Genomic DNA, 13,173 nt, shown 5'->3' with positions numbered 1-13,173 from the left:
AAATGCTTTTTATCCAAATCAAATAGGGCTTAAAAGAAAAAGGAGTTTCATACCATTTTACTTATTAGCGTCATCTTTAATTCTCTCTCATAAATCTATGATCTGCTTTATATATATATAATTTGTCCTTAAATAATGAAATGAAAGGTAGTTGTTGGATAAATTATGGACAAAAAGTTGATTCACCTTTTATTCTTATTTGGATTTAGGGTTTTAGGGTGATGATCGGTTTCATAGTTAAAGAGTAAATCAATGTTTACCCATAGTTCATGGTAGGTCCAAGCTCTCATCAATATCACATGAACGTAACCAAATGCGTCTTCCGCATTATGTGGTTCGTCCTTCTACTCAAGCAATCCACTCGATTGTCTTTTATGTCAAATTTACTTTATGTTTAACCTTTTTTTTTTCTTTTTATTCGACAAAAATACATTTTGAAATAGTGATTTAATGCAGAACATGTGATTAAGAAATGAGAAAAAGTTTTGGATTTTTGTATAATATTAATTTATTGAAAATTGTACGGTTGAAAAGAAGAGTAAAAAATATTTTTTTTTGTATATAATGGAGATCAGTTATTTTTCAAGGGAATTTTTTTTTTTAAATCCTATCTCTTATTTTTTATCTGAAGAACTCTTCTCTCTCTCTCTCACGCGCGCACGCACACACACACTTTTTATCTCCCACTTTTACTCTTCTTTTTCTCAAATTTTCTCTTACTTTGCCCTTGTTTGTTTGTGGGAATTAAAATGAAATTTTAATAAAAGTTGATAAAATATATGATTAAAAAGTTGTGGATCCCATGAAATAAATGATTTAAATTAATTGTAAACTTTGACTTAGATAACAATCACAATTTTAATCCCACCAAGCATGGCTTATTACTTTTTTATTTTTTCTTTATATTATCTTGTCCATTTTAACTTAACCCCCTTGTTTACATTAAGGGTGCATTTGATTGTGAGCATGAAATTTGCAAGAAAATAAAATGAATTTCAGGTAATTCAATTGTCTAGAAATTATTTGTATAAAAGTTATTAATTAAATGTGTATGAGTGATTTAGTTTTCAATATAGAAAATATTATACTTGTACTTTTTTATTGGTGGATAGATGTGAGAGAGAAAGAGAGAATGAATTCTCTACAAAATAAAATTTTACTTAAAGAAAATACTTTCCTTAATTTTGAGAAAAATATGGTTAAATGGCCAATCAAACGGTACAAAAGTAAGAATTTGAGTGGAAAAAATATATTTTTTTCATGAAAAATATTGACATTCTAGTGCACCCTAAAATAAAATTGTAATTTTTTCTAGTGAATTTCTTCAATTTTCTTCTTGTAGTGCTTACAAAACTAATAAGGTCCATTGTTTTTATGAATTTTTTTGATGAAAAAGAAGGGTGTTTCTTGTTTATGCAAGTTATTCAATCATTGGTGATTTGTCATCTGACATAATTTAAAGGTGTTTAATTTGAGAACCGAGCTACACTATCAGAAGGGAGGATGACACAAGTCCTTACCTACCCTCACAGTTGGGGCCAGTCCCACTTCTTATCCCCAATTGTTTATTCACGCAAGGCCCGATGCTTGTGAGGGAGTATCGAAGTCTCTGTCAAAAAAATTCTGACAGAGAAGCTTTTCTCTTAATTTGAATGATCTCACTAGCATACCAACAAAATTCATACGAAAGAGATGGACTAAAGAAGAAAATAAAGAAATTGTGGTAGTTAATGACGAAAGTGACTATATATAGTGCTCAATTAACTCCCGTACAAAATCTCTCAACAACCTTAATATGGAGAGCATTTACATTTATAGTGTTCAGTAGACTCTCGTACACAATCTCCCAACAACCTTAATATCTTTCGACTACTCACTAATATACACTAAGTACTCCACTGGTACAAGACAATCCGAAATAGAATAACACGAGATCAATAATTAATTAGCTTTAAATCAAATTTATTTCTCAACGATATATATAAAATTAGTGAAGAGCGGAAAAAAAAAAACCTCAATGTTACATTAATGATAAAAACATGGTACACTCGACACGTTGAGATCAAAAGACAGCAATGAAGCCGACAAATTTTCTACGCCTTGATGAGCAACATAGAAGAAAATTCATCCGCTTCATGACTTCAACATAATCTCCTTATTCCAAATACAAATAAAAAACCAGTGCTCCACATCAAACCATCCCTACACACTTCCTGCAACTACAGGATAGAGAATTGTTTGTTACTGAGCACCAGGCTTGGGCGAATTCTGTAACTCACACAGATAATGTCTACTATAATCTTCATAATATCAAAATGTAGAAAACGGACACGACACAACATAGACACGTTAAAATATCAATCTCATGCATTTTCATCTTCAGAGCCGCCTGTAACACATTCTTTTTCATCTTCAAACCCTTCAAGAGAAGGATATGGAGAGTGACCCTTCCCGAAAGATCTAATATGATCCTTGAGTGATCTTTTGTGTTTAAAATCAGAGCCACAGGTACAGTACCATAGTTTTCCACAGTTCTTCTCGTGTGTCCTCCAATCTCCTTTGACAGCAAAAGATTTTGCACATTTTCTGCACATAAATGGCTTGGTTCCATGCTTTCTTTTGTAGTGACTCTGAAGTGTTCTAAAGTCCTTCAACGGCTTAGCACGTGGATGATTGATGTTGTTCTTGCAGCCTTGAGAACAACAATAGCAGGGAAGCCTCAGCATTGCTGCTGGTTGTGTTCCTCTCAGAGATTCTGGTCCTTTCCTATATTCAGAACCATGCCCCCACATGTGCATCTGTAGATGTCAAGTAAAGTTATCCGTAATTTCCAAGCTCATAAACCTATTAATTATCTTAGACTGCATGGAAATTATTTTTATTCTCTATTGCACAACAGTCTAAATCTGTTGGAAACGTAATTTGCAATTATTATCTAGATTCATGAATTATAATTATACATGCATTTGTCCATTAATGTACTAGAGGAGGAGAAACGTATCTATTCAATGTTGGTTCATGAGTTAGGCTAGATACATGTTAAATCTTATCTATAAATACCCATGTAACTCAAGCCATTAAAAGGATCGAAATCACAAAAATTTACAATATAATATCTTCTCTTCTACAATCATAAAAAAGTGCAGCAGCACTATATTACGTATAATTTCGAGCATTCGATATTCCTTCTTTTTCATTCGGTTTTTAATCAATCCCCAACAAATCCCTATACGCAAGGTGATTACACCCAAATTTTCTCAGTCTTGAGCAAGTTAGTTCGTTAAGCAATGGAAAATAATGATAAGTTATCTAAATTGAGTACGACCATGAGGAAATGAAGGTATTTGACATCCCCACACACGTGAGGAATAAGAATAAAAGTAATGCTATTCAACCCCATTAGTGCAACTAGTCTAGGTGTCCACGAAATATGCTTAAATGACTGAACATCTTAAACGTTAAATGTACAAAGTGTAGATCATCTTCAAGTGATAAGGATTATAAAACTACTTAAATGTGTGATTATGAAACTCCAGTATTGATATTGTCATTTAATGTCACATTGCACAGAGATGATCCCTAATTGTATGTATGACATTACTCAAGGGTTAATAGTACATAGGAACAAGTCGAACAATTTTTTCTTAAAAGTTAAGGTAATAAAAAAGAATTAATTATTTATATCTATTTTATCTTTAACAATCACGTGTACAAGTTTAATTATATTTTTATCAAAAGTCTGACATGTTTCATAAAGGTTACTAGGGCGGATGACATTTAGGGGGATAAGGTGAGACAGTACAGATTCATGTTCAAATAGGAATTAGTATTGTGTTGTAGACACCTTGATGTGAATCTGTGACATGTGGAGAAAAATTCATATGGATCCCAATGCATATATTCTTACAATATGGTTAAAACTTTGTTTGAAAGGAAAATATATAGTTTGGCTATTATTTTGTGGTTAACCTGCCATACAATCACAGCTGAGTTATTGGCAAAAGTGGGCACTCGTATACGTATAGTGTATGTTTGATACACAATATTAAATGGTAATATAAAGTACAATCATTAATTTAGTTCTCAAAAAATACGTCAGATGTGATATAGCTCAACATAGCAAATATGCTAGAAGAATATTCAGTGGCTGTGTGCAAATTGGTAGATGAAATAATTGTTGCGATTAATTAATTTCAATTTATTATGTATAGATCATGCACCAGCCTGAGATTCATTATATGCCAATGGTGAAAATCTTGACATTTATCCAATGTAAAAGTCATAATTAACATTATTCATTGGCTTAATACACTTAATGATGCATATTATTCTTTAGTTGACCCATAAAATTTTGAAAGCTATGTAAAGATTAGTATTAGCTGACTACAATTCGCACCATCATCATGCATCTATTTGCTGATCTGCTACTTGTGAATATGAGGGAATTTCCAATATGATTCACTTTTTCTTCATATCGAGTGATTTTGATTTATGACTTTATGATGGATTGATTATCAATTAATGAAAATAAGATGATTAGTCACTTAATATATACAGTAGGATCCATATGTTGAGATGAGAAGAATTATCAACAATTGTAGACAACTATTCACCAATTTTTTTTGCCCTTCATTTAATTTCTTGTCTTGTTTAAAGAAATTATATTTTTTTGGGATTTGGAGGTTGATGTTATATAGTTGAAATTAAAAGAGGGGAGAAAAAAAAAAACAACTATTTTATGCCCGAATGAAAGATCTGAACTTAAGAGTGTTTTGAACATTAAGTAATGGTAAATATTTTTATTAATAAAAAAAGAGAAAAAGAAAAAAAGTAAGAATTTATATAGCCCCAGAAAAATGGGAAAGAGACAAATCCAGCAAGGATTGAACAGATATGGTACGTTTTTTATATCCAGTTTATCTGCGTAACACATATGTTGAAATTTATGGTGCAAAAAAGACAAATATAAGTGTAAGAAATTTTCTCTAAGAGCTCAAAAAAATCAATTTCTAATTTTTGTACATGCATAAATATTCAAAAAATATGGTATTAAGGTTACTAACCTGCATGTTGTTGTACCTATTGAAGGTCTTGTTGCATACATTACAAGAAAACTGCATGGGTCCAACAAGAATCTGTGCTGGTGTTGGGATCCAAAATCTCCTCTGATCACTACTGTTAAAACTGCAAACATTAGGGGTCTTCTTTTCATATTCTTCTTTAAATTTGTAGGGTTTAGTTTCAGGATCGAAAGCTCCCACATTAGGCAACCCTATGTGAAGAGCCACAGTCACTTTTTCCATCTTTTCCTCCTTTTTTGCGCCATCATCATCATCTTCTTCTTCGTTTTCCAATTTTTTTTCCTCTTTGAATCTGCTAAGAAGAGGCAAGCATTTGATAGTTTCGTATATATTGTATTCTTCTTTTGGGGGTTGCTGTTGATAATACGTAGGATATTTCAAGAAACTCATGGGATTATTGAATTGATCAATAACTTGGTGTGTGATGGATGATGAAGAAGAAGATGAAGATTGACAGGGTAATGGCTTGAGCCATTCGATGAAAGTTGGAGTTTGATCAAAGCACAAATTTATATCTTGTATTGGGCAGTTTGATATGCCCATCTCATGAGGAGAAGTCCTTCAATTTTTTCTCCTAAGCTGGTTTATATTGAGACTTGGTGTGGGAAAGCATGAACCAAAGGTTGATTTAGGAGTCTTTCTTGGTTTATCTTTTTGGAAACTTTTTGCCTTCTTTCTTTTCTCCCCATTGAGCATTTACCCAGAGAGAGAGAGAAAGAGGGAGAGATTAGTGGTGGGGTTCAGGGAGAATGACTTGCAATGAGACTGTGTGGTCTAACTTGGACTAAGAGAATCTTAGAATAATCTTACATAATCAAACTGTCAGTTTCGGGTTTTTTTTTTTTTTTTTAATACATTAGGGTTAATGAAAATTGTAGAAATTCAAAGAAGGGTAAAGATATTTGTCTAGGGCACCCCTCATAGGTGGGGTGCCTATTATATGGGGTGCCACCACCTATATATGGTGCCTTGGACGTCTAGGGCCCATGTGACCCTGAACGTATAGCACATCCCTTCGAAGAAAATATGATTGAAATTTAAGATGGTAGAAACCTAAAAATGCAGCCACATCCTTTACTGTTGGTGTCATTGCATTTGGGTCCGCGTTATTTTTCTTTGGTAATACAGATTCGAACCTTCAACTTTAGTTGGAAAAAAAAGTTTGAGACAATAATATAATATCAAGAAGAAAAATTATTAACCCCTCCTCTCCAAATAAATTGTGGTAATATTTTATACTCTTTATAGCTAAATAATAATACTTCTATAGATACAGTAGAAAATTAATCTTACAACATATATACCAATTACAAGTCTTCCACTAAAAGTCAAGATTCAACTAGTAGTCATATATTTTATGATGTGATTTTATTGTAATTTGTTATCAAAGTCATAAATGTACTTGAAAATATTGTGTTCTTTATAATATTTTAAATATATGCGTGATTAAAAAAATAAAAAAATAAAAAAAAGAAGAAGAATAAGTATTTGGATATGTTGGTTTGGAGCAGTTATTGTGGAAGTTTACCCGCGTGAATAGAAAATACTCCTCAGGATGGAAAGTGGTGAAAAGCTTAAGGCATTGCTGGTACCACACTGCAATTAGTCAAATCCTAAAGGGGGAAGGGAAAGCTGATGCAAAAGAAAAATAAAAGTCAGATTATAAGAAATAATAATTAAAAAATATTGTTAGGTTTATCTTGGGGGGTAAAAATTTCAACATTTCACACATTGTTAGGTTTTTCTTTTTTTCTTTTTTTCCTTTTTTTTTCACCTCATTTGGGAACTCAAGATGTTGGAGAAAAGATATATCAACTGTTTTTAAAATTTAATCTTTATAATTACCACCTCGCATGCTAGCGATATTTACTTTATCAAATGCTTGACAAATTCACAATTTTCATCAGCGATGGCGAGTCTTAGATTTATTACGTCAGCCTTGTCTAACATCATGTTAATTATTCCTTAAAAAATATATGATTAAAGAATGAATACATTTAGCCGTTGTTTGATTCTCATTTTTTTCAAAATACATTTTTCTCATTCTTTTTTTTGACCACACATTCTTCACTAAAATAATATTATACCCAAATTAAAAAACTTTTCTTTATTTTTCAATCACGCATTTTCTATCAATCTACTATTCTAAAATTTGGCCCCCGGATCATAGTCTAGTGATACAAAGGACAAGAGTGAGGTTATCTCACGCCTTGCTGACAGTCGCAGTGTAAGGGTTCGATTCCTGAAACATGAAATTAGACTCTTTGTAGGCGCAGTGTACATGCAACTCTTGTTTCTTGGCCTATTGGGACACATCCTGCGATTACTTCCCTCACAAAGCTCTACGGGTGGGGTGTGGGAGACCTCAAGATTGGGGTTCAACCTTTTTTTTTCTTCTTTTTTACTATTCTAAAATTTATTTTTTCATAAAAAGGGGCTCAAGCACCCTCTTATTTAAAAGTCTTGCAAATTGTGACTTTGAGTACTATAAATTCTAGAAAATCCATATTGTCAACTGGTCCATAGTGCCAATTCACACCAAAAGCCTAACTCATTAGCAACCTAATAATAATGCTTTATAAACATGGTTTAACCATTACCATGTACTAATGCTAATTAAGCTACCTAAAAATCACACTGTGTGACACTTTATAGTGCAAATCATTGCCAAAATTATCATTATTAAGAGGTTAATTTATACAATTAAAAGTGAGCTCAAATTAGTCAGATTAATTAAACTAAATCATTGCCAAAATTATCATTATTAAGAGGTTAATTTATACAATTAAAAGTGAGCTCAATTAGTCAAATTAATTAAACTAACCGACAGGAAATTATGCAACCGGATTTTCAGGAGATACAAAAGGACACCGTTCTCAACCTCTCAAATCTCTAGTTCTTTAACTTTTTCTTGTTGGGTATTATTAGCACTGTGCATGATTCTCTTCTATGTCCTCCTTTCCCACTGGTTTCAAATAAATCAACTTTTAATCCCGGTACGGTTTAGATAAAATCAAATTTTTAGTAGATTTTGATAAAAATTAATGATATATATGATTGAAAAAAAATTTGTAATTAAAATTAATTGGTGAATTTGAATTAAAGTTTAATCTAATTTTTTAACTGAACCAAACAAGAACTTATTAGATTCGATTTTTCTTTTTTTCTTTTGTTTTTTCCCCCCTTTTCAACTTTTCATGCTCCCAAACTTGGAAACGAAACATGATTCGTGGTTTTTTTCGATCTCTTAACCTAGTGCATGCTTGGCTAATCTTAAAAAAAAAGTTACATATAGAAAGTTTCAAAATAATTACTTTTACTTTGTTTTATTAAAGATATGCAAATATTTTTGTAGTATTCAGTTTATACACTACAAGAATTTTTTATTCTTTCCCTACAAATTTTGGGAGACAAATTAAAATTTGTATGCGGGATTCACTTTTCCCCCAAAAAAAGACATTGCATAAAAAATTTGATAAATAAGAAATATTTTTGCCGACAAAAATATTTGACTCATTTGAAGGCTAATAATTAGCGGAAAATTTTTTCAATTTTTATTTTTATTTTTATTTTTAGTCTCTACAAAAAAGATGACAATTTTTTTTATTAAATTCGGTACCTGAAATAGGAGAGCAATCTGATAACGGATGGGGACGAGTAATAAAGTTCTGGTCCCATACCCACACTGTAACTCTCCCGTTTAATCTTTAAAATTAAAGTGGAAATTACACGACGCCAGACTTTTCAAGATCATACTTCAAAAATCAAATTGGAAAATTTTATGTTCAAAAATCAGGTAATACTTTAAATTTTCAATATTATAAAATTAAATTAATCAATCACAAATCCCCACACCCCACTCTACCCAACAAACCCTAATACATCTTTCAATTGCTACTTCAATTTTCATCTCCACTCCTCCCCACCCCTCCGATGACTCTTCAAAACACTCGGGTGAGCCAGCGACAAGCTTATATAGTTGTCTTTTATAAATAATATTGGTTTTGCAACCTCAAATTTGAAAGACATTGTTTTTTAAACTGATTGGAGTTTGATTTATTGAAAATAGAAATTTGCTTGAAAGATAGAATTATGGATAACGAGGAAGAACTCTATTTATTAAATTGAACTAAACATTTGGAACTAATGATTCCATTTATAAGATTGTTATTGGCTTTAGATTTAATGCATGTTGGGAGAGTTTCTATAAACTATTATCAATAGATAGAAATGGGTGATGAATTATTGCATATTACTTATAAATCACTCCAAATATGTGAATAAAAGTTATTATAAATGTTTATAAACAGTTTATAAACGTGGGCTCATGTTTGGAAAGTGTTTAATGAATAGGTTAAATTATAAATTTTAGAAACAAATGATGAATAAGTTAATAGTACTTGTAAGTTCCTCAAAATATATGAATAAAAAGTAACTTGATATATAAACATGAATCAAACATATGCTAGAGTTGAGTTCTCCTTTCACTATATCTTGAGTAGTTAGCCCTTCTAACCTTGTTGACATTCTTCGAAAATCTTACAACATCAACATGTAGCCACTAAGGATGTCAAGGAGCCGGCTTGTGAGTTGAAACTTAAGGCTTCGACTTGGCTCATGTAAAAATGGTTCAAGTTTTTTTGGGTCGAGCAAAGAGTTCGAATTTTTCTGAGCCCGGTTTTTGCTCGGCCAAAAAATCTAAATTCGAAACTCGGGCCTTATCGAGTCGAGTTGGCTCTTTTTTATATATATAAAACATAGCTACCTGCAAATGGCTACGTGCCCAAAACAAGCAGCTGTGTAGTTGCACGTAGATTTTTAATTTTTTTATTGGTCGGCTCTTTACAGGCCAAAAATGGCTCGTGACACGACGAACCACGTTGGCTGGCTCAAGCTTGGGCTGACGCCCCAAAATGAAGCTCGGTCCGAGTCTCGAGCTAGACCAACTAAAGGTTTTGTGGGTTAAATCACGAGAAATCAAAATCGACAAACCAAATTGACACCCATAATAAGCACTAAATCAAAAATCAAGTGTAAAATCTTAAACTAAGAATTTGATATCCAAGGAAAAATCAAGATTTCTGAAGAAGATCTCTCTCTCTCTCGTTCATTTTTATCATAGGCACATGTATCAAGGATCACAGATATACTTAACTCCTTGACCACTAACCACAGCGGTTTGTCCAACTTCGATCGCACTTTATAAATATCATTTCAAGTTGTAATTTATGATGTTCACCCCCCGCACACCAGAACAAGTTATTTTCAATAAGGGCACAACCTGCGATTTACCTCCACTAGTCACTGAGGGGCCGGGGGCTAGAGGTCCAGGATTTAGTCCGGCTAAGCAACAGCGATTTGTCCAACTTCGATCGCACTTTATAAATATCATTTCAAGTTGTAATTTATGATGTTCACCCCCCGCACACCAGAACAAGTTATTTTCAATACATTCAAATCTTTAAATTGTAAATTTATTATTATTATTATTATTATTTTTAATTGTTTTTCGTCCCGAGAATGACGGAAAAGTAGTCTAGTGACTTTAATTACGATCGCGCGGGGTCCCCGCATAAGAAGGAAAGACTAGGTTTATGATCTGACAGTTTTTGACTTTTTGCTCATGTGATGTCCTTGAACTTTCTCTAATTACGCAATTAAGTTCAAATCTATTATGAAGCTACTAAAGGAACTGGGTAATGAAACTCCAATTATTCACATTGCCTAGTTCACCCTAACCTATCAGCCCAAAACATTAGTTTTATTCGTTCTACTAATAGTGAGATTGCACTCTTGAATTATATAAAATTTTAATATTTTAAATTATTGCATATTCACATCCTCGAAACCACGAAAATTATGTATAACCCTGCCAAATATACAATAATTCAAACTTGGCAAAAACCATCTTGCCATTTTAATTATTTTAATTATTTAAGCTCAAATTTCATTCACATGTGATTTGGTCAACACTATACATCAAGTATGCTATTATTACTGCACAAGCTATCTTACAATTAAGACAAATTGCTCAACCAATTGGTGAAATAATTGAACTATAGCCTTGTGAGAACAAGGTGGCAAACCACTCTTATGTGAACTTAGCCGATTCTTGATCAAAACAACTATATATTCTTCACCAAGCAAGCATTGGACATATCTTATTTGAACGTACACTTAACCGCTTTGCTCAATTAATAATAATATGAAACATTTGTTTCAATTTACGAAATAAACAAAGAATGGAGTCTTATTTATTTAAACGATAAATAAACTATCAATCAATTACAACAAAAAGTTTAGACACAACCCAATATACATATCTAGTTTGTTTGGACAAGCTAAACAGTTGATTTTAAATAGAAAGGAGTGGTTGGTTCACGAATGAGTGGTTGAAAAGTTTATATTAACTGTATGATTGAAGTTAATTGTTGGTTACAACCTTTGACTTTGTATTAATTTTTAATATTTTTTTTCCAAATAAACAATTACATTGTACATACATAGGAGCCGGGGTGGGGATTGGTTTAGAGATGTCACATCCCCTCCCTACTTGCATCATCATTATTATTATTTTATCTATAGTGTTCTCGCTTGTGATATTTCCAATTACATGTCAACTTTTCCGAAAAACATCCCTTGTGACAACACTTTGGTTCTATAATTTCAACAATATGATAATAACGTTTGCTCAAATTTGCTTAATTCTATGGCAAGAAGCTTCTAGTGAAAATATATCCCTGTTTCGTGAGTATTAAAATCAGTTTTCTTGTAAATTTTGATAAAAACTAATGAAATGTGTGGACAAAAAATTGTGGATTTTATGAAATGTATGGTTAAAATTAATTGTTAATTTTGACTTAAATTAAAATTTGAATTTTTATTTCCATTCAACAGGGGCTAAAACTAAATGTTTTCCCACTAAATTTATTAATGAAGTTTGTGTATCAACATATTTTTTAAGTAAAGATTATTTATATTATTTATAAAAATTAAGAAGAAAGTTAAATGAGTCAATGTGTGCAAATTCTAATATTTCGGCCACTTTTTGTAGCTTCAAAAGTTGAATACAGAGATCAAATTTCTTGTCTATGCGACTCATCATTATATAGGAATTCGGCAAAGCTTTGTTCACACTTTTTTAGTTATCTTTCTCCGGAATAGGACTTGGAAATTAACGATCAAACTTGATTAAGCTCTCGTTTGATTCTCATTCTTTGGCCACAAAAATGAAAAATATAATCGTTATCATCACATCAAACCACTATATTTGACTTTCTATCTATTGTGTGGGTCTTCTAACGACTATATTTTTCATTCTCAATCTAATGGAATCAAATGGGGCCTAAATTGGACCCCATTATGATTTGTTAAAGTGTGACCCAAATTTTATTGAAATAGGAGTTTTGGTTGAAAAGGGGCTTTATACAAATCAAAAGATGAAACAAGGACTTTTGGGGCATAAATCGGGTGCCCAAATGCAGGATTCGGGTGCCTAAGCGCCATTGGAAAGCCTTGGAAGAAGTTCTAACCTAAGATGGAATGCCCAAGTGCTAGGGCCTCAACCGTTGGCTTCCCACGAGCTTTATCGATGTATTTTCCATCGACAAATCAGTTTCATGGCTCTAATGAACTGTATATATTCAATGACTTGTATCCTCTTCGTAACATTAGAGACACATTAGATTTGGTTGATAGTTTTTGTTACAACAATCATTGATCTTGATTTTGATCCAGTGAATTTTCCTCTTCTGCCTATGATTTTTATTTTCCATTTGGGATTTGTACGTAAAATCTTGGTGTTCTTGTTTGTGATTGATTTATTCTTCTTACAATTATTTTGATTCATTCATAACAAACTGATATAAGAGCGAGGTTAATTTTTCGCATAACAACGATGAAATATAACATTCCACTATTGGATCGCAACACGAGGTTTTTGTTATAGCAGGTGAAGATGCAAGCCGTGCTCGCGTAGATATATTTGGGTGATAACATGCTAGGATTTTATAAAATGCCTTCTACTTGAACTCAAGAAGAAAATTAGCTTAGAAATCGAAAAGTCCTATCACAAATTCATCTCCATCTATCA

At 32.1% G+C, this 13,173-nt stretch overlaps 1 protein-coding gene across 1 annotated transcript; it reads right to left on the bottom strand.

Annotated features, from left to right (window-relative positions):
- Nucleotides 1-2,004: 2,004 nt before the first annotated feature.
- On the bottom strand, nucleotides 2,005-5,777 carry LOC111373152 (zinc finger protein WIP3-like). The gene is made up of 2 exons (XM_022995636.1): nucleotides 5,064-5,777; nucleotides 2,005-2,798 (listed from the first exon to the last, which is right to left on the bottom strand). Exons 1-2 carry the CDS (start codon nucleotides 5,622-5,624, stop codon nucleotides 2,364-2,366), a joined length of 996 nt encoding a protein of 331 aa, XP_022851404.1. The 5' UTR covers nucleotides 5,625-5,777; the 3' UTR covers nucleotides 2,005-2,363.
- Between the last annotated feature and the right edge of the window lie 7,396 nt (nucleotides 5,778-13,173).

This window comes from Olea europaea, unplaced genomic scaffold, assembly GCF_002742605.1.
Source record: "Olea europaea var. sylvestris unplaced genomic scaffold, O_europaea_v1 scaffold1075, whole genome shotgun sequence".
In the NCBI taxonomy this organism is placed as follows: Eukaryota; Viridiplantae; Streptophyta; class Magnoliopsida; order Lamiales; family Oleaceae; genus Olea; species Olea europaea.
This window is presented reverse-complemented; position numbering and strand designations above follow the sequence as displayed.

Bases quoted from the DNA above. Each gene is read 5' to 3' on its own strand.
- LOC111373152 (XM_022995636.1), bottom strand. From the start codon at position 5,624: ATGGGCATATCAAACTGCCCAATACAAGATATAAATTTGTGCTTTGAT. The intron at 2,799-5,063 runs GTTAGTAACCTT...TGACATCTACAG, and splicing joins ATAGGTACAACAACATGCAG to ATGCACATGTGGGGGCATGG.